Raw genomic sequence first — 21,643 nt, 5'->3', positions numbered from 1 at the left:
GATTTACGGATTTATCGAATTTGCGGTGTCTACTGTGGCCAGTTTTTCCACACAAAACTGTGTAAGCGCGAAAAATATACAGATTAAGGCGATATGCTAGATCTGCTAGAGATGCTCTAATAATAGTCCGCAGCTGGGCTATGCAGGAACCGGTGGTGTAGCTTCACCTTGTGTGTGATGTCAACATACGGCTTTAATTGGCAAACCCAGCCTTTCCATTCTCGATCGAACAGATACTACTACAGGACCCGCACTTTGCTAGTAAGCACACAGACGTAGGAAAAAAGGAAACATTATGATACACACGACAACGCTACTACTACTCCCTCCGTGCGGAAATGTAAGACGTTTACCGATTGGTTCCGACCAGGTGAAAAACGTAAAAAAGACAACGCTACCCCTCCACATTTTGAATCGGTACCCTTCCCAGATCTCATCTCCCTCCTCGATCGCCCTCCGCCATCTCCCTCCTCGATCGCCCTCCGCCATCTCCCTCCTCGATCGCCCTCCGTCATCCGCATCCGCCCTCCGCCATCCGCACCTCCGGGCTCCGGCACCAGCAGCTCCACCTTCGGCCCAGGAAACTCCTCGCCCAGATGTTCGTGGACACCGATCTCCTCCCTCAGGTGTTCCTGGAGAACGATCTCCTCGTCCAGGCGCTCTAGCTCCGGCCCCGGCAGCTCCTCCGGCCGCAGCAGCTCCTCGGCCAGGAGCTCGTGGAGGCCGATCTCCTCCCCCAGGTGCTCCGACCCAGGACGATCTCCTCGTCCAGGTGCTCCAGCCAGGACGATCTCCTCATCCAGGTGCTCTTGGAGAACAATCTCCTCCGGCCCAGGCATTTCCTCTCCCAAGTTCTCCTGGAGGATTATTTGCCCGGCCCAAGCAACTCCTCGCCCAGGCTGTCGACGACTGGCGCCTAGGTTTGTCTCGCACAGAAAGCAGATCAGTATACATCAGAACCTATGCTGAACAAAGAAAACAGCAGCAGCAGATTACAAAAATAGCAGCCCCATACCTGAACAAAGAGAACCAGCAGCAATCAGATCAATATGGTGCTCCCAGACTTGAATTTCACTCCACCCGAAGAAGGCGATGTCCATATACCTGAAGGAGAGCATGCAGGTACATTATCTAATGCAAAACAAAGTTACAGTTTACATTATCACTGAATTTAATGGAACAAGCAGATTTGTATTGCGCCTAGTGTATATAGCAAATTTCTACTCCATGGTTTTTATCGGTATCTAGATAAAACTGGATCAACTAATTTGGAGCAGAGGAAGTAGAAACTAAGTAAACCTACATGAGCATCTTGGAAGTTGTGGCCTAGCTAAGGCGCCAGGCTATCTATCTAGAAGAGATCATGACGATGAGTACCTGCTGGTGGTGCTGGGGCTGGTACTGCTCTGGAATCTGGTGAAACAGGCTTGTCACGGTTACCACTCCAACCAGCCCTTGCTGATGGTGGTGGTGATCTGATGAGTCCTTGTTCATGTTGTTCTTGCTGCTGCTCTCTGAGTCAGTGCTGTCAGCTGTCACATTTCAACCCTCCTACACAAGGCAAAAGCAAGCTGTAAAAACAAGTTCAAGTGCAAAATACTTGTAATGTCTATCCATGATATAGGGAGTAGTAGTATTTTTTACCTTGGGTGTGTGATGGAGAGAAAGAGAGGCCATAGGCCAAGCGGGAAAGATGTCCAGTGTACGTACGCATGGCGTTGCTGTGTCCATGGTGATGGTGAGCTATGATGGAGGTGGCCGTTGGAGTTTGTTGCTGATGAGCAGCCCTCCTGCCGCCGCTGCTGCTGAATGTGGCCACCTGGTGCATGAAGGCCTCCTCCAGCTCCCCGAAATAGGCACCCCCTCCTCCTCCGTCTTGCTCGCTGCACGGGCAACCAAAACCATCATCAGTTCATCACCATGACGAAATGATCTACAGAAAGATTCGTATGTAGTATGTATCTACACATGCAGAATTCATGACAGGAAGCACGAAGAACGGAGAGGGGGGAAAGGTTTTTCTTACAAGAAGGTCGCGGAAGGCATGGAGTGGTTGGGCATGGCGCCGCCATGGAAGCCGCCATAGCCAATAACATGATGAGGAGGAGGATCCTCAAGAACCCCAAACCTTTCTGCCTCTCCCAGTAGAGAAACTAGCTACCTAGCAGCCTGGCTTCTGATGCACTGGGATATATAGCAACACAGGAAAAGATCACATGAGCAACACCCACACACAAGCCAGAGAAGAGAGAGGACATCTGAATATGGAGACAAACAACATACCAGGGTACTGGTTTTGCTTTAATCTGTACCACGGGCAACAGCGCAAAAGAGGCCGGGGTTGAGCAGAGGCAACCTTGACCGTTTCTTGCTCTTCTTCGCGCACCCTGCAACTCCTTGTCTTGATATCTGCCACTGTGATGGCTTTCGCCTCGCTTCTGGGCTAACCCTGAATGATCCATGACTGGATGTATGTTCTGTTGTATTGTTGAAACCTCTCAAGTCACACTTCATCCAATCGCTTTTTTTCCTGAGTTAGAAGAACAAAAACAATATTAGTTGGAAAAAATCTACGAGATTGAAAGCCCAACACCAAAATTTTGTTCCTGCTATACTACACTGTGATAAGTGTCACCTCGGTAACTAGAAAGAACAGGATGACTAATTTACTTTTATTGTTATTAATACGCAGATGATGACGAAGAAGTAAATGAAGAAATGTACGAACAAAATCTCTATGAAGCTGCACTTGATGAAGAGGAAGATGCGGAAGATGAAGAGCAAGATGCAGTAGAAATGGGTGAGCAAAATCAACATTATAATGGGGAAGAACCAGGTGGTCATCAAGCAGTACGACATCGAAAAGTCCTCCCTGACCATCAAAAATATGCTGCTTATGTAGCTATGCATTCACTTTGCATGAAAAATGGAGGAAAGTTCGACAAGAATGACAAGAAACATGTTGCTGCATTTTTTCAATCGGACATCCAAGTTATGCAAAGAATATGGAGACTGGCTATGAAGCAAATAGCTGATGGGTTGGAAGTGGATGTTTCTAGCAAAAGGAAAGGAAGGTGTGGGAGGAAACCAAAGAATATCGATATGTCCATTGTTCCTAGTATACCTCTAAATCAAAGGTCAACTATCAGATCACTAGCTTGGCAGTTGGGAGTCAGCCCTAGTACATTATTCACAAGATTCAAAGCAAAGCACTTCAAGAGGATCTCAAACTCTCTGAAGCCACTTCTAACACAAAAAAATATGTTGGCAAGACTCCAATTTTGCCTCTCAATGATTGGTGAGACTAAGACAAAGAAAGGACACCCAATTTTCAAAAGTATGTACAATTATGTACATATAGATGAAAAGTGGTTTAATCTCACCAAGAAAAACAGAAAGTATTACCTCCTACCAGAAGAGGAGGAACCTTTGAGAGCAGTCACAAACAAACAGTGCATTGGTAAGGTCATGTTTCTCACAGCAGTTGCAAGACCAAGATTCGATAGTGCAAAGAATGTAATATTTTCTGGTAAGATTGGTGTATGGCCATTTGTTAAGCAATTGCCAGCGCAAAGGAAAAGCGATAATCGGCCTAAAGGGACCCTAGAGACTAAGTCAATCAAGGTCACTAGGGATGTTATGAGGGAGTTCCTAATAGATAAGGTGCTGCCAGCAATGCGAGATGCTTGGCCTGCAGAAGATGCTGGACAGACTATCTTTGTACAGCAAGATAACGCCAAGCCACACATACTACCTAACGATCAAGAATTCCAAGATGCTGTATCTAAAATTGGAATGGACATCCAGCTAGTGCAGCAGCCAGCGAATAGCCCAGATTTGAATGTTAATGATCTAGGGTTCTTCAACTCCATAGAATCTCTAACAGACCGCAGAAGCCCTAGAACACTAAATGACCTCATTCGTGATGTGCAGGAAGAGTTTGCTGCATATGATGCACCTACCTTGAATAGAATTTTCATATCTCTTCAAACTTGTATGACTGAAGTATTGAACAATAGTGGAGGCAATGGGTATAACATCCCTCATGTGGGCAAGTTATCGTTAGAAGCCCAAAATCTGCTACCTACCAGCATTGCTTGTCCTGCTATAGTTTATGAAAATGCCCTAAAGGCATTAGCAAAGGCACTTCAAGCGGACGAAGAAGCAAAGCAAGAAGATGCTAGAAAGAAAGAACAAGAAAAGAAAGCACGAGAAGAAGCGAAGCAAGAAGATGCTAGAAAGAAAGAACAAGAAAAGAAAGCTCGAGAAGAAGCGAAGCAAGAAGATGCTAGAAAGAAAGAACAAGAAAGGAAAGCACGAGAAGAAGCGAAGCAAGAAGATGCTAGAAAGAAAGAACAAGAAAAGAAAGCTCGAGAAGAAGCGAAGCAAGAAGATGCTAGAAAGAAAGAACAAGAAAGGAAAGCACGAGAAGAAGCGAAGCAAGAAGATGCTAGAAAGAAAGAACAAGAAAAGAAAGCTCGAGAAGAAGCGAAGCAAGAAGATGCTAGAAAGAAAGAACAAGAAAAGAAAGCACGAGAACAAGCGAAGCAAGAAGATGCTAGAAAGAAAGAACAAGGAAAGAAAGCTCGAGAAGAAGCGAAGCAAGAAGATGCTAGAAAGAAAGAGGAAGCAAAGAAAGCACGAGAAGAAGTGAAGCAAGACGAAGCTAGAAAGAAAGAGGAAGCAAAGAAAGCTCGAGAAGAAGCGAAGCAAGACGAAGCTAGAAAGAAAGAGGAAGCAAAGAAAGCAAGAGAAGAAGCAAAGAAAAGCAATCAATCTTGCAAGCGCAAGAGAGCAGAAGGAAAGCAAGCGCAAGAAGAGCAAGCAGAAGGAGTGAGAAAGCAGGCTCGCGCAAAAGAAAATCAAGCAGAAATAACTACAGCGGAAGAAAGCACAAGCACAAGTAAAAAGCTACTGGAATTTGTTGCAAGCAAGCAATGGAAGCAACCTATTGGAATTTGTACCTATTGATCTGTTGTATTGTTGTTGTTACAGAAACTACTGCTTGTGCTACTGTATTGTTGTTGTTACACAAACTACTGCTAGTGCTACTCTACTGTCGTTGTTGTTGTTACACAAACTACTTCTAATGTATTGGTGTTGTCAGATTACACAAACTATGCAGAATTGAGAACAAGGCTAATTCTATAGAGGTACTTCCCAACACAGTAATATTCAGAGATATGGTTGTCTCTTGTGCTCACCTCCAACGCCGGCACAGTCCTCGACCGCCCTCTTCTTGGTCTCTACGAGGCTGCGCCGCTCCATACCCACACCCGCTCCATACCTGCATTAGATTTCTAAACCTGTGACGCATTGGGGGGAAAAGAAGGATCCTGAAACAGTTCTACAGAGGGAGGGTGTTGCTATGATAACATACCACCAAATGCTTCCAGCTGTCAATGCCAACCCAGGATACACAGTGCCACCAATCACACGACCTAGGGGATACCTAAAACAGAAGCAGCAGCAGAAAATTCAGCCATGTATTCGCGGTGCATGCTCCACTTCACAAATAACTTGCACAGTACAGTATAAATGATTTAGCAGTGTATGAGGCTCTTACCATGTCCTATCATCAAACCAGTTCCAGAAATCGTACATGTCCTGAAAAAAATACTCCAATCAGACTAAAACCACTTGCAGAGAGTAAGAAGACAAATGTCTTTTGCTGACGAAAAGAAACAAGTAAAACAATATACACCAATCAGACTAACACCACTTGCAGAGAGCCAACACTTTCTTAGATACTCATACAGTATTATAGTGGTAGGTAGGCTACATTATTTCTAAACCACTGAGAGGAAACGGTGAGCATGCAAGACACATCAATGTAATGTTAAGCCATTGTTTCTCGATGAAATGAGCTGAGCAAGCCTCATGTGGGAAGAACCGCACTCTGAACTGAACTACTAGAACGGTTACTAGTTTGTGGATGACTAAACTTTTCACTTCATTTAAATCTACTAGGACTGAACTTAAAATCTACTCCCGGGTGAGTACTAGGAGTACACGCGAAAATAGCTTAAATGTCATCACAACACATCAGCCCGTGTGTAATTTAAGTGGTGCTACTGCTTCCTAAAGTCTAATCTGGTACCGACGAGCAGGGGGTGACTGAAAATTTCTATGTTCAGGTCAGTAACCAATTCCGAGCAAAAATTAGTAATAGTGCATGAATTGTACAGTTACTACTCATCCACCCAACAGAAGTTAGAGTTAGACAGATTATGATGTTTCACTGCTAATGGACACGAACTTAGTTGATGACGACGGGCACGTACCATGGTGGATGGACTCCTTGCAGTGCGTGATGAAGCTGGCGATGCCGTCCTACTTCTTGAGGAGCGTTTCGTCACGCCAGGACGGCAGCGACGAGAACTGGGCAGGAGCCGCCGTCTGCGCCGCGGACGCTGACCGGCTCTTCCGCAGCCGGATGTCCGCAGCGGGCGCCACTCTCCGCAGCCGCCTCGAGATCTTGCTCCGTGAGAAGCTGGCGCGGCCGCCGTAGAAGGTGGCCTTGGCGGACGCGGACCCGAAGCTGAACGTACGTAGCCTCCCTCGCCTGCCGCTCGCGCTGAGCCGCGCGGCGACGGCGTCGCTGGGCTCTGACGCGCACCGGCCGAAGGCGAGGCCACCCGTGCTGCTGCAGCACCTGCATCTGCTCTTGGTCGGCACCATCCTCGTCGACCTGAGCGCCTCACGATGCTCACCCCACTTTACCGGTCTTCTTCTCCGTCGTTGTTGACGGATCTAGCCGCACCGTCGACGGATCCAGCCGCACCGCCGACAAATCGAGCACCATCGACGGGAAAAAATCAATCTTGCAGCGGAGATTGAGAAAGAGGGAGATTCAGCGAGGAGGCATGGGGAGGGGCAGGCGGCGTGTGGCGCGTCGACTGAGGAGCCAGCCGGCGGCGCGGGGTTGGTGGGGTGGGGAGGTGGCTGGTGGCATACGGCTCGCCGTCGGTGGAGCAAAGCTGCAGTGCGCCGTCGGTGGAGCAAAGAGGGAGGAGCAAGCGAGTGGAGCGACGACTCTGTGCTGAGACTTCGCGACGACTCGGTGTGCGAGGCGACGGAGGGCAAAACGGGAAAGTACAAAAAGTGCGTAGCGTTAAAATATTTGGCCGTGAAACTCAAAACGTCTTACATTTCTGCACGGAGGGAGTACTACATATCCATCGGTCGCAAGGGAGGGATGGTTTGGAGCAGTTTAGATGTCGACGACCTTGAAGTGGCCTCGGTTCTTGACGACCACGTCGTACATGTGGGTGGATCGCAGGCGGGCGAAGTCGCGCGGGAGGCTGATGAGGTCGACGCTGCCGTCGCGCCGGTGGAGCTGCACGACGGCGAGGTCCTCGTAGTAGCGCTCCCACCCGAGCGACCGCAGCCGCCGCTCCAGCGCCGGCAGCGACCGCATCGTCTCGTTCGCCGGCACGTACACCAGCGCCTTGCTTCCCCGGCCCGACGCCGCCGTCGGGCTGCGCTCCAGCTCCATCACGCCGTCCTTCCGGAACACCCACACGCCGCCGGCCGCCATGGATCGTTGGGCGCGCGCGCGATCTCTGCGCGCCTGTGCCTACCTCGCTATGGTGCTAGCTAGCTATATACCTGTGCGCTGCGTGCGTGCGTGAGCTTATAATGGCCGGCGTTGGCAGCGCGCGCGCGTGGGTAGGGTGCCAATAATGCAGGGGTCGACGCGTCGTGATCGAGGGCACTAGTGGCGCCAGGGCCATCGAAAGGACGATTGCTGCAACTTGCCACCTTGTATTTTGCCAACTCGAGCTAGCGGGGGTTCACGTGCGGTATACCAAATAGGGCCGGAAGACGATCGACAGCGGTGCCAGCCGACGAGATATTAAAAAAAAAGAAGATCCGACCACGTACACGGCATCGACTGCTCGTGCTCGTCCGCTCATCTTCTACGCGCGTACGTTGCTGGGCAGGTGACCACACGCACGTCAGGTGCACTTTTCCATCGGCCACATATGTATTTTTGATCGATCAGGTTTCTCTGTTTTTTTTTTCCTTTAGGGCTTTGTTCGGTAAGATGAAATTTGAAACACATAGATTGAATAAGATTAAGGAGCGCGGCGATTCCTCCACGGGTTGGACGTTCCGGTCTTATCTCAACCATCACTCATGTGTTGGAGGGACCATAAGATTAAGAGGTATTCAATCACAAAGTCAAAAATTTCACCAATCCACTTGGTGTAGGGACTAATCGAACAAGCTTGAAGACATTGTTCGTTTCACGGGAAATGGACGAGTTTGACACCGATTAACAGTGATAAAATCTCAACCAAGTTAAAACTCACCCAATTTTCCACGTGAAAAAAAAACTCACCCAATTTCCCTAGCATACCTGCAGGAGCACCCGAGGACGATGAGTTGATTCATATGGTGCTGTGATTGCTTCACGGTGCTTCTTCCCAACTCTGGAGTTGAGTTAATGTAGTTCTAGTTTAAAAATTGTCTGTGGTTTGGAGGTTAGCTTTTGGAGGTGAGTTTTAACAAAACTTTTGGTTAGTGCTGCTTTATTACCAATCACTACGGGAAACGCCGAGCTGCCGTGTGGGCATCTCTTTGCCATGTGCCACTAGTAGATTCTAAAAAAATCCTAGAAGTTAAAAAATTAGAAAAGATTCTAAAATTTATAAAAAATGTAAAATTTTAAATAAATCTAGAATTTAAAAATCTGAATAAAAAATTTGTGGCGATACCATAGAATTTCTATATTGGTCACAGAAAGCCTCAATTCTGATTTTTTTAATTCACCACAGAATTTCAACAGTTTTGTGGTGCATTTTTTACGCGCCACAAATTTTTTTTTTTGTGGAGCACGCCTTTTTAAATAGGCCACAGAATTTATTTCTACCTTTAAAGGTTTTTCTAGTAGTGCAACCATCACTTTAAGCCATATTCCTAGAGTCTTGTTATTTCTATCCCCTCTCACCCACCAAGCCAAACAGATGGTATTTACTTTTCAGGGGCTACTTATAGCCACTTGAGGATATAACCAAATAACCCCTCACACCCCGATGGCAAAAAGTGCAAAGTTTGCGGACAGAGTATTTGAATTGTTTTTAAATTTTGGAAGCGATCAGTGCAGCTCGTGGTAGCAATACCAAACCTAGCTACCTGCTTCGCCATGTGGCCATGTGGGTATTATTTCTCCTGACTAGGCTTTAAGCACAAATGTTAGCAGTGTTGAAAACGGCATAGTTAGCAGTTAGTGCGTAGGTAGTGATGCCTTATAGCAGGCAGCAATCTATCTAGTACTCCCTCTATTTGAAAATGTAAGATATTAAAGTATTTTTTTGTTCATCCACTTTAGTTTGTATCTAATCTATTTTTAGTATGTAGATTTACTCATTTTGGTTTGTAAGAGCATCTCTAACAGATCCCGTAAATCCCGCCGGAACTGAACTTTTCCGGCCGATTTACGGGTTCGGGACGAAACGCGCGCAGAACAGCGCCCGAATACATGGGCCGGCCCGTAAACGAAGTTCAGGGGCCCGAGAAATCGAGCGGACGCCCCGTATTAAAAGAGTTCGCGGAGGGGAGTTCGGTTCGCAAACCCTACTCCCCTCCGCCTTTCATCTCCCTCCGCCGCCGCTAGTCGCCAGCTCTGACGAGCAGTCCACGTAGCACGAGCAACCGATCCAAAGCCCGCCGCCCCACGATGGATTCCCGTGGAGGATCCGGCGGCCGTGCCGCGGGATTGGGCGGCGGCGACTTACCGCCGCATCCGCCTGTCTTCCGCACCGACGCGGAGCGGCGGAAGTGGAACAAGAGCGAGGGCGCTCGGAAGAGGAGCGCTCGCCGGTGGACAAACTGGGGGCTCACGCCCCAAGGGAAGCTCGCTCGCTACGGCCCCGCCGGCGAGGGCTCCTCCTCCGGCCAGTCGAGCCGCGCACCGCAGCTGCCCGTGGCGGAGAGCGAGGAGGAGGACGACCTCGTCCCCGCGCGCTCGCCGACCATCTCCGCCGGGGACTACGTCCACGGCAGCGACGAGGAGGAGGCCGTCCTCGCTCAGGCGAAGGCGATCAGCGACGCGGAGGCTCGGCAGCGCTTCCGCCGGGAGGAAGCCGACGCCGTCCGCCAGGTCAGGGAGTACGAGGCGGCCCGCCGGGAAGCCCGCGTCCGCCGCGTCAAGCTCGAAATAGTCGAGCTTGACAAGGACGATGCGTGAAGATCTTCCACGCCGCCGACCATCTCCGCCAGCACCGGCACCGCCGCGCGCCATAGGTCATATAGGCTGCATTTTGCTTAGCTAGGTTGCGCTTGCCGGTGTACCAGTAATTACGTTTTCAATTTCAAGAACTATGTACGTATGTATGCTCAATCGGAGCATCTATGTCATCTAGAACTATGATCATCGCTAAATTTTACCCGCGCCATTTCGAATTCCTTAGTTCAGTTCCATTATACGGTTTCTATTCCGCGCCACTGCGAATTTCGACAGATCTCGCGTTTTCGGTGCACTGAACTCGGCGTTTTCAGTTTGCGTTTTTTCGGGCTCTAACACATAAAACATCTTACATTTTTAAACAGAGGAAGTAGTTGATACATGGACGCATAGTGCTGCATCAGTTTTCACTTTTTCCTTCCCTATAAAGGAACGTGGCCATGTGGGCAGTTCCGGAATTTTTGCTAAATTATAAAAGTTATGAAAGAAGCGGAAAACCAAATCAGATCCCTGGTGCATATGCATTCGGTATGCATAAAACATATTTCCAAAACATAAAAAATTTAGGAAAACAATTTAGCATGTAGAGGGACATGTTCTATGTGTGCACGTAAAATTTCACATAAAATCAACAATTATTTTACCTTGTGTAAAAAAGACAAATAATGCCAAAAAAATAGACTATTTTAGCACCAAAGATTTATCTTTTTTGCACAAGGCATGAAACATATCACGTTTTACTGAAATAACTTTGTAAACATGTAATATGTCAAGGTATACACGGGAAATTTTTATTTATATTTTTCTAACATTTTAAAATATGTTTAATATGTATTTCAAATAAAGGGTGCATATGAACCGAAACACCCCACCAGAAAGAAGATGGTATCTAGTTATGTAACGTGCACATAGAGAACGAGGGAGAGAGAGCAGCCTGATGAAGATGCATATGCCTATTTCTCGGTAAAAACATTGAAATAATTCATGTGTGTTGTGTATATTAATGGTAAGGAAATTGGTAACCGTTAACTGCTCGGTCGGTCTGAGAGTAGTGAATAATCAGAATTTGAACGATTAACTAATTTAATCGGTAGGCTATTAATCGGTGCAACCTACAATTAGCAACCAAAACATATATAAGTACTATACTATTTGGCAACAAACTTCTTTTTTTCTCAAAAATTTGGGTTTATTTTTTGTGCCCCTGTTCTGCTGACACGTATTTTCATCTATCATGTTATTATTTGGTGTGCATCTTTGGAAGCGTCTTGCAATTTTCGTCTAATTTATTACTGTTCACTTGGTGATCTTTCTGTTTTTAGGCTGGGTGAGTGTAGCATATTTGTTTCTCTGAGCCGCCTGTTCGTTTTGTCCCTACCGCACCGCTTTGACCCGGCTTCACTCTAGAAGACTCACCTCGAGTCCCACGCGTCACGCCCTCTCTTCTTCTTCTTCCTCCCAGAGCCCGTATGAATCACAGTCTCGCCGTGTTGTACCTCCACCCATCTTCCCCTGCCCGGATTCTCCTCCCCCCCACGAGCCCTTCCGTGGTCGCCCGCCTTGCGTGGTTAGGTCCTCTGACGCGGTCGTCACTGAGATCCCGTCGTCCCCGCAGCGGTAGCTCGCCTCCTGGACGGTGGCCCTCGAACCGGCCATATGGTTCGCCGGGTGAGAGCGCGACGATCACCAGGGCAGGTGTCTGCTCCAGATCGGGGGAACTACATTGCTTCGGGGCCGCCCAGCTGCCAACAATGACGCCATGGGCAAGTTGAAGACAAGGGGATATCGGAAAGATCCCGCGGCAGGAGAAGGACAGAGGCGCACGGACAGATGGAGTCGCGTTGCTGAGGCCCTCGGGCTTGGTTCTCCGTGAGCAGCTATTTCTCCTTATTGAGATATAGTGGGAGCGGCAACTACGGTCGTCTGGCCACCACGTCCCCGTCGCGACTTCAGCCAGGAGAGAGAATCGAAGAGGCGAGGGTCGGGAGCGTCCGCGGCGGCACCAAATCGACCATGGCTGGTATGTCCATCCCCACACATCAAGATTTTGGCTCCACATGAGCTTCAGGGTGAATACAGGGTCTCCTGCAGATGTGGGGAGTAGGTGTGTGGAAGCAATGGCCGGTTGCCGCCCATCATGGCGGCACTGGTCAAAGCCAAGGCCGCATGCTTCTTGCTAATGGAGTACCTAGCCTAGGCTGCAGCTCAAGGTTTCCTGACACTTCGACTTCATATCATGTGTTCAGTTACTACCTATCTGTACTTTAGGCCTTCTCACTTAAATCTGAGCCAACAATTTTTCTGCAGTTAAAGATGCAGTTTGGTGCAATAGATTGTAAGAGGCTCATCAAACTCCTTTACGGATTGTTTTGAACTACATTGTTTTTGCCTTTTTATTCAAGGTAAAAAAAAGTGTTTCTTATTTTAGATTAGATTTGTCTTATTTCCACATTTTTTCAGGTCGTATCTGAAAGAGTTTCCCACTATCTGTATGTTCTGGATCAGCGAAAAGGTGGCTAATCTGCAATCATTAATTTTTTTTCACCCAAGTCCTTCTGATGATGCTCTTGAATTTAATCGCATCAATTATTTACAGATTTGGCAGAAGTGTATTTTTGAATGATCCTCACAACTGATGTTGATCAAGCAGTAGCAGACTTAGCATCTTAATTTTTGGTTTGTTTTAGAAATAGGAAACGCAGTCTCAGTGACTTTGGTTTTGTTCAGCGAAATAGCTGAAGATCAATGCGTGCCTATTTCATAGCATATTGAAGTGAGTTACTTCCATATTGAGACAAGCTTTTCCCAAAATGTAAGGTTCTGCAGAGCTGCTACGTTATCTCATGGCCTGCTTCTCACGGTAAATTGCTTGTGGTGTTCAGTGTGCTCCTCATCTGTAGAAATTTGCTTACTGTCAATTGTCTACATCATAGAGAAACCATAGAGTAGTCGCCCTGCTTCCGTCAAAATTCTCTTCCCGTTCATCGAATAAGTTTTGCAAAAATCATAGAGTGCTTATTATTGTCATACTTGCCTTTCTTCTAAACAGAATCTGTAGGCAACAAAACTGTCATGTCTTTTCCTTTTACTCAGAATGGTGCATCCTGGAAAAAGTATCCATTACTCAAAATTTGTAGGCATTATATCCACAGCTGCAGGAAATAATGTGACTTCTCTATGGCATTCACATTGGTCATTTTTCTGAATTCTATTTGCAACTCCAGAAAATAATTGGTTATGCTATTTCATACAAGTTAGAAAATGCTGATGTGTCAAAAGGTTCGGTAGACATAAATGGAAGTTCAGGGTTGTCATTCTTTAGCTATTCTATAAGAAAGTGTCATCACAACATTCGAAGGAATAATTTAGGAGGCTTTATTTGAGAGGGTTTCTACCTTGGGTCTATCTGAAACAGGTTTTGCTGATTTGGTTGTCATCCCAAACTAACAAGATAATTAGAGACTTTAGATGTTTCTGCCAACGTTTTAATATCTTTATTCTTTGGTTGTTCATACTAGGTTTTCTTCTCTGGTCCGTATAATCTCATGGCTGTTGGGCAGTTTGGATATCGATGGGCCATGCTGCTTTCTTTTTCTCATGGTTCCTCGCAGCTCCGCTCACAGGTACTTACTGCTTAAGCTTCTCTCGGATAAAATCATTGACACCCTATTTATCAACTGGATAGCATGCTTGGGGTTTACTTTTATCAGCACTATAAATGGCTTCAGTTTTTCGTGTGCTGAAATCATAAGAATAATAAGTAAACAAGTTGTATCAGGCTAATAGAGTGGGTACGCATGTTTTTCTTTTGAAATCTATGACAAACATGTGGCATCTGGCTGCAAAATATAGGTCATAATTATCATGGAATACTCAGATCAACCAACCATTATTTGGTACTGTCTTTGTCTTCTGCATCCCTGTTCTATTTTTCCTAATTTTTGTATCAACCAAAGAATTGGGCTAAATATCTACATCATTGATTGTTCTTTGTCTTTATATAATTTTACTCCTCAGCTCCCACTATGTTCTGTCTACTGAAGTTGTTTCCGAATCTTTATCGTGTATAGGTTTGTCCTTGGCGTCTCTCATCCACATTATTTAAATAACTGGTGAAAGTTCATTATTTTGTCGAATACAAAAAATAGAGGTTGTTTTCACTGAATGGGCGCGGTAGGTCCTGATTTAGTGTAATCCTCTATTTCAAGGTTCCAATATCAAATATTATGCAGATGGTGTATCTCTGGTTGAACAAAATTAATTTCTGTGTGCTAGCTGATAACAGACGGTTGCCCTTAGCTAAGAGATCTAAAATTTGTGCAGGCATATACGTAAGGATCTTTCTGAACAAAGCATGTCTTGAAAGTCTCAGATTGGTAGCTTTTTGTCTTCAGAAATTATACAGATGGACCCCCCTTTTGGTGAGAATAAAATTATGTTCTTCTATATTATTTTGGTGCCTACGGTACACACACATTTCATGGTTTTCTTCTCATTCATCAATTACTACGTTCTTGTGCTTTCTTTTGATTTGGTTGCAGAACAATTTCTGAAATAACATAATAAATAAATAAAAGCTTTATGGGTGCTAATACGTCTTTATATATTTAGAATTCAGTAGGTTTAATTTTATAATACCATAACTGATATTTCATTTGTATACTAAGATTTTTTTCTGGTAGGATTAAAATTAGACATTGACAAACTCCACATATTATAGTTGAGAGAAGAAATAATTGGAGTCCTGACCAAAAGGATCTTTTGTGCTGCATGCTTTTACATAGTATTTCCCACTGTTGATAGGCCATGAAAGAATTGCAGCCATTCCCAATTACACTTTCTGTTCTCAGTTGTCAACGGAAAAGAGAGAATAGAGAAGTGGGTTTAATATTTAAACACAGGCATAATCAGTGAAGCCATATCATGATTTCAGAGAGATAGGATGGACTACAACTCTAAAGGATCCAAGAGCAGCTTAGTATATATATACACACACACCTTTGACCTTCTTGTATTACATAGTCCAGCACGAAGTGACAAGATCAAACTCTCAAAGCATAGAGCAACTTAGTATGCATACAAATTCCCAGGATTAGATAGTGGTACAAAGTAACAACAACTTATTGCACTAGACCTCAGATACAGTAGTGATATATACTAGCTTATTATGGCACAAGAGCAGGCAGCTAATTATAACTAGATCCATACAAATTACCATATTGGGACAAGGTTTGTTACCCAAGAGATAGGGCAACAGGGTACACATAACTTGATGTATTTACAATCATGCAGCCGGATGCAATGGAGACACCTAATCAGGGCAGTCCAACCTCTATCCAGCAAGGAAGTAGTAGGAAAGAACATAGACTTGACTATCCACACACGTTTCTCCATCAACTGCCATGCGTAACATCCTCTCTGGACTCGGTGATGTAAACTCGATGTTCTAGAACGGCCTTGCCATGAGGAGGAGCTCAAGGCCTGTTGGAGAGGCTTTATAGCCTTGCACCCATATGTACCTCAGTGATGGCATCCGGAGCATAGCGAGGGATAGGGTTTGCTCGCTGAAGCCTGAAGCAGCAGCTCCCAAGTTCAAGCTTCCATACGTTGGTACACCCTATTGCAAAGTGGACCAACCCGATGTCAGAATCCCCGATGTTGCACAGTAGCATATATTGGATATATCCACTGTTCTGCATGATGTAGTCAAGGCCCGTGTCTGAAACCCCTTCAGGTCTCAGGTATAGAGAGCACATCTCTGGAGCTTGGTGCAGTTCCTTAACAGAGCACGGACACCGTTATCAAGTGGCAGTTTAGTTACCTGCTTTTGCCTGTCAAGTAGGACAAACCGGAAGTCATAAAGATTTTGGCATAAAATCCTAATAGATTCCAGAGCCCCACTGGTGATATCAGATACATAGGAAGCTATGTACTCCAGGTCACGGCAATCAACATCTACAGCTTTCAGCCCTAACTGAGAAACTCCTCCTTGCTTTTCTTGTAGACCTGGATTATTGTCCCCTCACTCGATTTGAAGTCTTCTTAGTTTCTTGCATGTGTCGCCAACAACCTGTAACCCTCTATCTCCTATTACATTCCTCACCTGATGAAAAAATCTAGATGGAGCTGACTAAAAGGATCTTTTCTATATGCTTATGACAGAGTGAAGTATACTGTATGTGTATGCATTATTATTTGGTGTGCTTTTGTTTCTAATAGAACTATTTTTTTAATGGTCACGGAAAACTATGTTAGTTATGATGGAAGTATTTTTCTTTCAGTCTCCCTCATTGTTAGATGTTGGAAACGAGAGTGCATTCAAGGGGAAACCAGTGCTGAATACATGGTGTTGGATGTGCCTGAGTGGGCACTTGGCAAGCAAAAGAAACTAATTCCGCCGTGCAGTACCATCAAACTTCCCCTATTATTGAACCACGACACTACACTAACACACCTATTGTGTGTTTTGTTAATACATTCTGTAAAATTAACCATAAGGACATCAATTTACCTCATAGCAATAGTAGTAATTTTTTCTGTTCATTTATCACCTTCAAAATTTATCTAGGTGGTGCTTACAGTTTAGCAGATTCTATGGAACTGAACTGTGCATTTATTTGAATTCCTCCTTCAGTATACCTTGGCCTATATGGATTTGATGATAACTTTTACATGTTCCTGAGGATTAATTTACACATTGTATATCATGTCATCGTCATAATTGATGATATAAACATCTATTAGTCTTCCACTCATGGCTACGATAAGGGTGCGGCGTGCCGCCGCACCGGCCTTTGCTAGTATACATAAGAAAGAAACAAATAGTATATGAGATATTAATTTCGGCTCACGGGTGTATACGAACCCACTATGTGAAAACATATTTACAAATATCACAAAATTCTGAAATAAAATTGCGCAAGTACATATTGACATTGTATGTTCCCACATAAGTTTTTGGAAAAAAAAAAATATTTTTTATGTCTTGTATAAAAAAGACAATTTTTAACGATCAAAACATGACTATTCATAGAACATTTTTTGTCTTTTTTACATAGACCACATAAAATATTCGTTTCCCCCGAAAACTTGTGTGCAAATATAGAATATCCGTATGTACATGCGATATTTTATCTCAGAATTTCTTTTGACATTTTTTATTTTGTTTATTCTGCATTTTATATAACAGGTTCATATCTACGTATGTGCCGAAACACTACCGCCATAGTATATGGGTCTCTATATGTCTGGACTATTTCTCTAGAGCCCAAAATCCCATTAAAGTATATATATAAGCTTCTCTGTAACATAATATTCTTGGTCATGAACGACAAAGGAGCGACCAGCCAGCCACCACCATGTTTCTTTCTTTCGCTTCTCCTTCTTTTCCCTCTAAAGTTTCTCTTCTCATGTATCCAAGATCTGGTCGGCAATTGTTTAGTGACAGCCAGAATCGAGCTCCTGGAGGCGAGAATCGAATTAAAGCTTCGCAAAACTACTTGATTTGATAGGGTAGTGGCTGGACGGATGGTTTGTATTGAAAATTTTGCATCTTTATTGATCAAATTGGACTAATTAATCGGGAAATTAAAGGTAATCGACACAGTCAAACCCCAAGTAGTAGTGATTAATCGGCCTATTAATTGTTGATTCGGCCTAGTTTTTGAATAGTGATATATATATAGAGAGATGGAATATCTGAAAAAACTTTCGGGTCTACCACCTTTGGAGTTTTCTTACGGAAAAATAAGGGTTTCTTCAATTAATCATGAAAATAAAATCGCCACCTTGGGGTCTTAGGTTGTGGATAGATGAAACAATGTATTATAACAGTATTTTGGGGTATCTGAAACCAAAAATCGGTGGTTCGAAGAACTCCCTCCAACCAAAAAAGATGTGGAAAATTTATTTAAATTCATGTATCTAAATATTATTTAGTACTCTGCTTTTTTGGAACAGAGGAGTATAAAACACCAGTTGCTTAATGGAGTAGACATATTTGGCATTTGTTCTAAATGCTGAGTCGAGTGGATGAGGTCATTAGGATGACGCAACATCAGACCGTACAGACGAGTAAGAAGTTAGCGGTATCATATTATATATTATATTGCTACCTTTATTCTAAAATGTATGCATTTTTAGAAAGCTAGTTTAGCTTTTTAAAAGGCTTATGACTGGGATTTTCTTAAGTCTCAGTCACCTCAGAAAAGTGCAACTGTAGTTTAAAAAAAATGCAACTAGAACGAATTGTACTTTTCTGAGCCAGAAAAGTGTAACTCATGTACATTTTTTTGGGTGACTGGGACTTAAGAAATTTTCAGTCACCTGACACTTAGCAAAACCGATTATATTAAGTCCGAGGAAACATTATATACAGAGACACATATGCATGTGCATACAGCATACTACACGTACCAACACAGATAGCTGGAGATTGAGTGACAACGTCAATGGAGCTCTCTGTTCTCCTTGCCGTTGCCTTGTGCTTCCTAGCCAGCTTAATGGTATTTGCTCAAAGCTACATTAGGCGAGCCCGTGCTCAGTCGACCATCCACCGCATCGGCGACCCTGCTGTCGCCCACCAAGCACTCATCCAGAACGCCGACGACTTCGCGAACCAGCCGGCCTCCATCTTCCCCGCCTCCCTAGCCGTGTGGCGCAACGGCGAGCGGAACTACAACATCACCACGGCGGACCACGCCCGCACTGGCGAGCGCTCCGGTGCAACCTCACCGCCCATATCCTCCATCCGTCGCGCGTGGCCTCTCTGGCACCGTTGCTCCACGAGGCCGCCCAGGACCTCGTCGCCGACCTGTCGGCCCGAGCATCAGCCGGTGTCGGCGGCGAGGTGGCCGTCCGTGTCCCCACCAACACTGCCCTGTTTGGGCTGGTCACCCTGCTGTGCTTCGGAGACATGGTGGATAGCCAGCACATGCGCGCCATGGGGCGTGTCGTGCGGGACTACATGTACTTCGTTGGGGAGCTCAGCCCCAGGTTCGATGGCTCCATGCTGTCCAAGCTTGTGAACTGGAGGGCGTTTCTCCGGATCTCCGCCCTGTTCGACAGGCAAGCCGAGCTGTGCCGTCCTCTCTTCGCCGCACGGAGGCAGTCACGGTCCAAGGTTCGCGGCGGTATGGTCCACCCATACGTCGACTCGCTCCTCGATCTCCGCGTGGCCGACGGCGTTGTCCGGCGGGCTCTCCGGGAGAGCGAGATGGTGGGCCTCGTGTTCGAGTTCCTTGGCGCAGGCACGGGGACCATCGCTGCCTGCGTCGAGTGGACGCTTGCCCACCTCATCAACCAGCCTGAAATCCAGGCCAGACTACGCCGCGAGATCCACGACGAGACCACCCCCGGCGCCATGCTGTCCAGCAAGAGCCTCCGCGGCATGCCGTACCTGAACGCCGTGGTAATGGAGAGCCTCCGCATGCACCCGCCGGTGTGCTTCATCTTGCGCGCGCGGGGCCCATGGAGGAGAGGGCGCGCGCCAAGGAAATATTGGTCGGCGCCACCGCCATGCCCCCCGACGGCCTGCGGGTGCTGTTCAATCTCGGCGACATTGGGAGAGACAAGGCAACGTGGACGGATCCCGACGAGTTTCGTCCGGAACGGTTCCTTGCCGGAGGCGAGGGAGAGGACGTCGGCCCGTTGCCAGTACCCAAGGAGATCAGGATGATGCCGTTCGGTGCTGGGCATAGGCACTGCCCCGGGGTCGGCATGGGGATGATGCTCATCAAGTGCTTCCTGGCAAAGCTCGTCGGCGAGTTCGAGTGGGCACCGGCGGCTCAAGACTGCAGCGGCGGCGTCGACGTCACGGAGCTCAACGGGTTCTTAAAACTGATGAAGAAGCCACTTTCTGGAAGATTTCTACTACCAAAATCTTTCACTAGTGGAGACATGGCATTCAGTTCCGGCCGTAAGGGTCTTTAATCCCGGTTTCCCAACCGCGACCAATAAAGCGGGACTAAAAGCGAAGTCTTTTGTCGCGGCCAAGATGAAGACTGGGAGAGGAGGATGACATAGCTCTGTGGCGATCTCCCCTTTGTCGCTAGGTAGAGGGTAGGAAGGTCCTCGTTGGGAAAGCATCTGAGGAAGGTAGGCACCATCTTGACGTCATTGCGAACTCCAAAACGCACATTCAGACTCAGAATCTTCACGCTTGTCAACATGGTTCTTGTGCTCATCTTTATCCCGGGCTGGAAATTCACCGAATTCAAGAATTGAGCCATGGACCTCAATCAGTTGGCCATATTTGCTAGCTGAATAGTAAATGGGAAGACTGGGGATGGGAGATGTACCATGATGATGGTGTCTCGGATCTCTAGGACGTGAACTGGCTCCAAGTATCCAAAGGCTTGCAGCTTGGGCGCATCGCCAATCCTGACCCTGGTACACAGTCCCCCGCCTGGGCTGCAACACCCATACAGGATGAGCCGCTCCAGGTTCGGAGCCTTCACCACGGCGACGTTCTCCCTGATACCACCGGAGATCTGCAGGCACCGGAGGCTCTGGCTGACGACGCGGAGACGCAAGCCCTTGAAGCATGCGAGGATGTTGAGGATCTCCAGGACGGGGCTCCTGGCGACGAGGGCGTCGACGTCGCCGTGCTCCATCTCGACGCAGCAGAGGCCGATCTCGCGGAGGTGGGGCAGGGAGGCGCCGCGCAGGGCGGCGGCGCCGGGCAACTTCCAAAGACCGAGGTAGAGGCGGGTGAGGGTGTTGATGCTGAGGATTATTGAACAAAACTGAATTTGTTTTGTGCTTGCAGAAATAGTGGTCTGCGGAGACCATGGGTTGATTTTGGCATAGTATGATGGATTCTCGCTTGTAACATCTATGCTAATTCACGAAAACAAAGGAAACAGAGGACCGATCAATCAAGGGCAACGCTTAGCGTCCCCCGGGGGATCAAATCCCCGATCCCCCGGGTCTGCGGCCGTTCGATTTTACGTATGTATGGCTCGGATCTCTCGTTGACTCAGCGCGGCGCCACTCCATTTGGACGAAAAATTCCCCGCGACCGTGTTCACACGCACGCCCCTGTGGTGATGAGCCCATGGCGCTGTTGCTTCACGTCTTGGCTCCCGCTTCCCTGACCGTCGTCCAACTCCGGCGAGGTCGGTATCGATGGCCGCTCGCAGCAGACGACTCGCGCGGGAGGAAACTACAGCCGGTGCCGCTCCACCTTGCACAGCACCGCTCCATCCCTTTGCAGCAGGTTGCAGATGGAGTGCCTCGCAGCAACGACGCGGCTACACGTTGCCGGCGACGCTCCGCAGAGCAGCACCATCGCCCCGCGCTCCTAGATCGCCGTCACCTGCCGCAGCACCACCATCATCGCTCGCAGCTTCCGCCATGGCCGCTGGCAGCCGTGGTCATATGACCGCCGTTGTAGCACCGGCGGCCACAGTTTGTAGCACCGACGGCCGCAGTTTGCAGCAGCGGCGACCT

At 46.8% G+C, this 21,643-nt stretch overlaps 2 protein-coding genes, 1 long non-coding RNA gene and 2 pseudogenes across 8 annotated transcripts; 2 read left to right on the top strand and 3 right to left on the bottom strand.

Moving 5' to 3' along the window:
- Positions 1–158: 158 nt before the first annotated feature.
- Positions 159–7,625, bottom strand: LOC127331073 (flowering-promoting factor 1-like protein 5). The gene is made up of 2 exons (XM_051357155.2): positions 7,175–7,625; positions 159–326 (listed from the first exon to the last, which is right to left on the bottom strand). The coding sequence occupies exon 1, from the start codon at positions 7,538–7,540 to the stop codon at positions 7,214–7,216; it is 327 nt and encodes a 108-aa protein (XP_051213115.1). The 5' UTR covers positions 7,541–7,625; the 3' UTR covers positions 159–326; positions 7,175–7,213.
- Positions 333–6,541, bottom strand: LOC127328190 (uncharacterized). Its single transcript, XM_051354810.2, has 7 exons — positions 6,285–6,541; positions 5,567–5,607; positions 5,381–5,452; positions 1,645–1,883; positions 1,378–1,551; positions 1,016–1,104; positions 333–916 (listed from the first exon to the last, which is right to left on the bottom strand). Exons 1-5 carry the CDS (start codon positions 6,285–6,287, stop codon positions 1,529–1,531), a joined length of 378 nt encoding a protein of 125 aa, XP_051210770.2. The 5' UTR covers positions 6,288–6,541; the 3' UTR covers positions 333–916; positions 1,016–1,104; positions 1,378–1,528.
- A 3,953-nt stretch (positions 7,626–11,578) lies between the features above and the next one.
- Positions 11,579–16,865, top strand: LOC127331072 (uncharacterized). Of its 6 annotated transcripts, none has more exons than XR_011751291.1 (5): positions 11,579–12,402; positions 12,500–12,527; positions 12,653–13,815; positions 14,516–14,613; positions 16,474–16,865. It is a non-coding gene; the product is annotated as an uncharacterized lncRNA (long non-coding RNA). The 6 variants fall into 6 exon arrangements; XR_011751290.1 differs by adding an exon at positions 14,263–14,365 and having other exon boundaries at positions 12,500–13,815; XR_011751288.1 differs by having other exon boundaries at positions 11,580–12,212; positions 12,284–12,402; positions 12,500–13,815.
- Positions 15,477–16,381, bottom strand: LOC127328188 (coronatine-insensitive protein homolog 1a-like; annotated as a pseudogene).
- A 1,512-nt stretch (positions 16,866–18,377) lies between the features above and the next one.
- On the top strand, positions 18,378–20,310 carry LOC139829969 (cytochrome P450 89A2-like; annotated as a pseudogene).
- The last annotated feature ends 1,333 nt before the right edge of the window (positions 20,311–21,643 follow it).

Source organism: Lolium perenne, chromosome 2 (genome assembly GCF_019359855.2).
Source record: "Lolium perenne isolate Kyuss_39 chromosome 2, Kyuss_2.0, whole genome shotgun sequence".
In the NCBI taxonomy this organism is placed as follows: domain Eukaryota; kingdom Viridiplantae; phylum Streptophyta; class Magnoliopsida; order Poales; family Poaceae; genus Lolium; species Lolium perenne.
The sequence above is the reverse complement of the archived record's forward strand: the minus strand, read 5'-3'. Positions and strand labels throughout refer to the sequence as shown.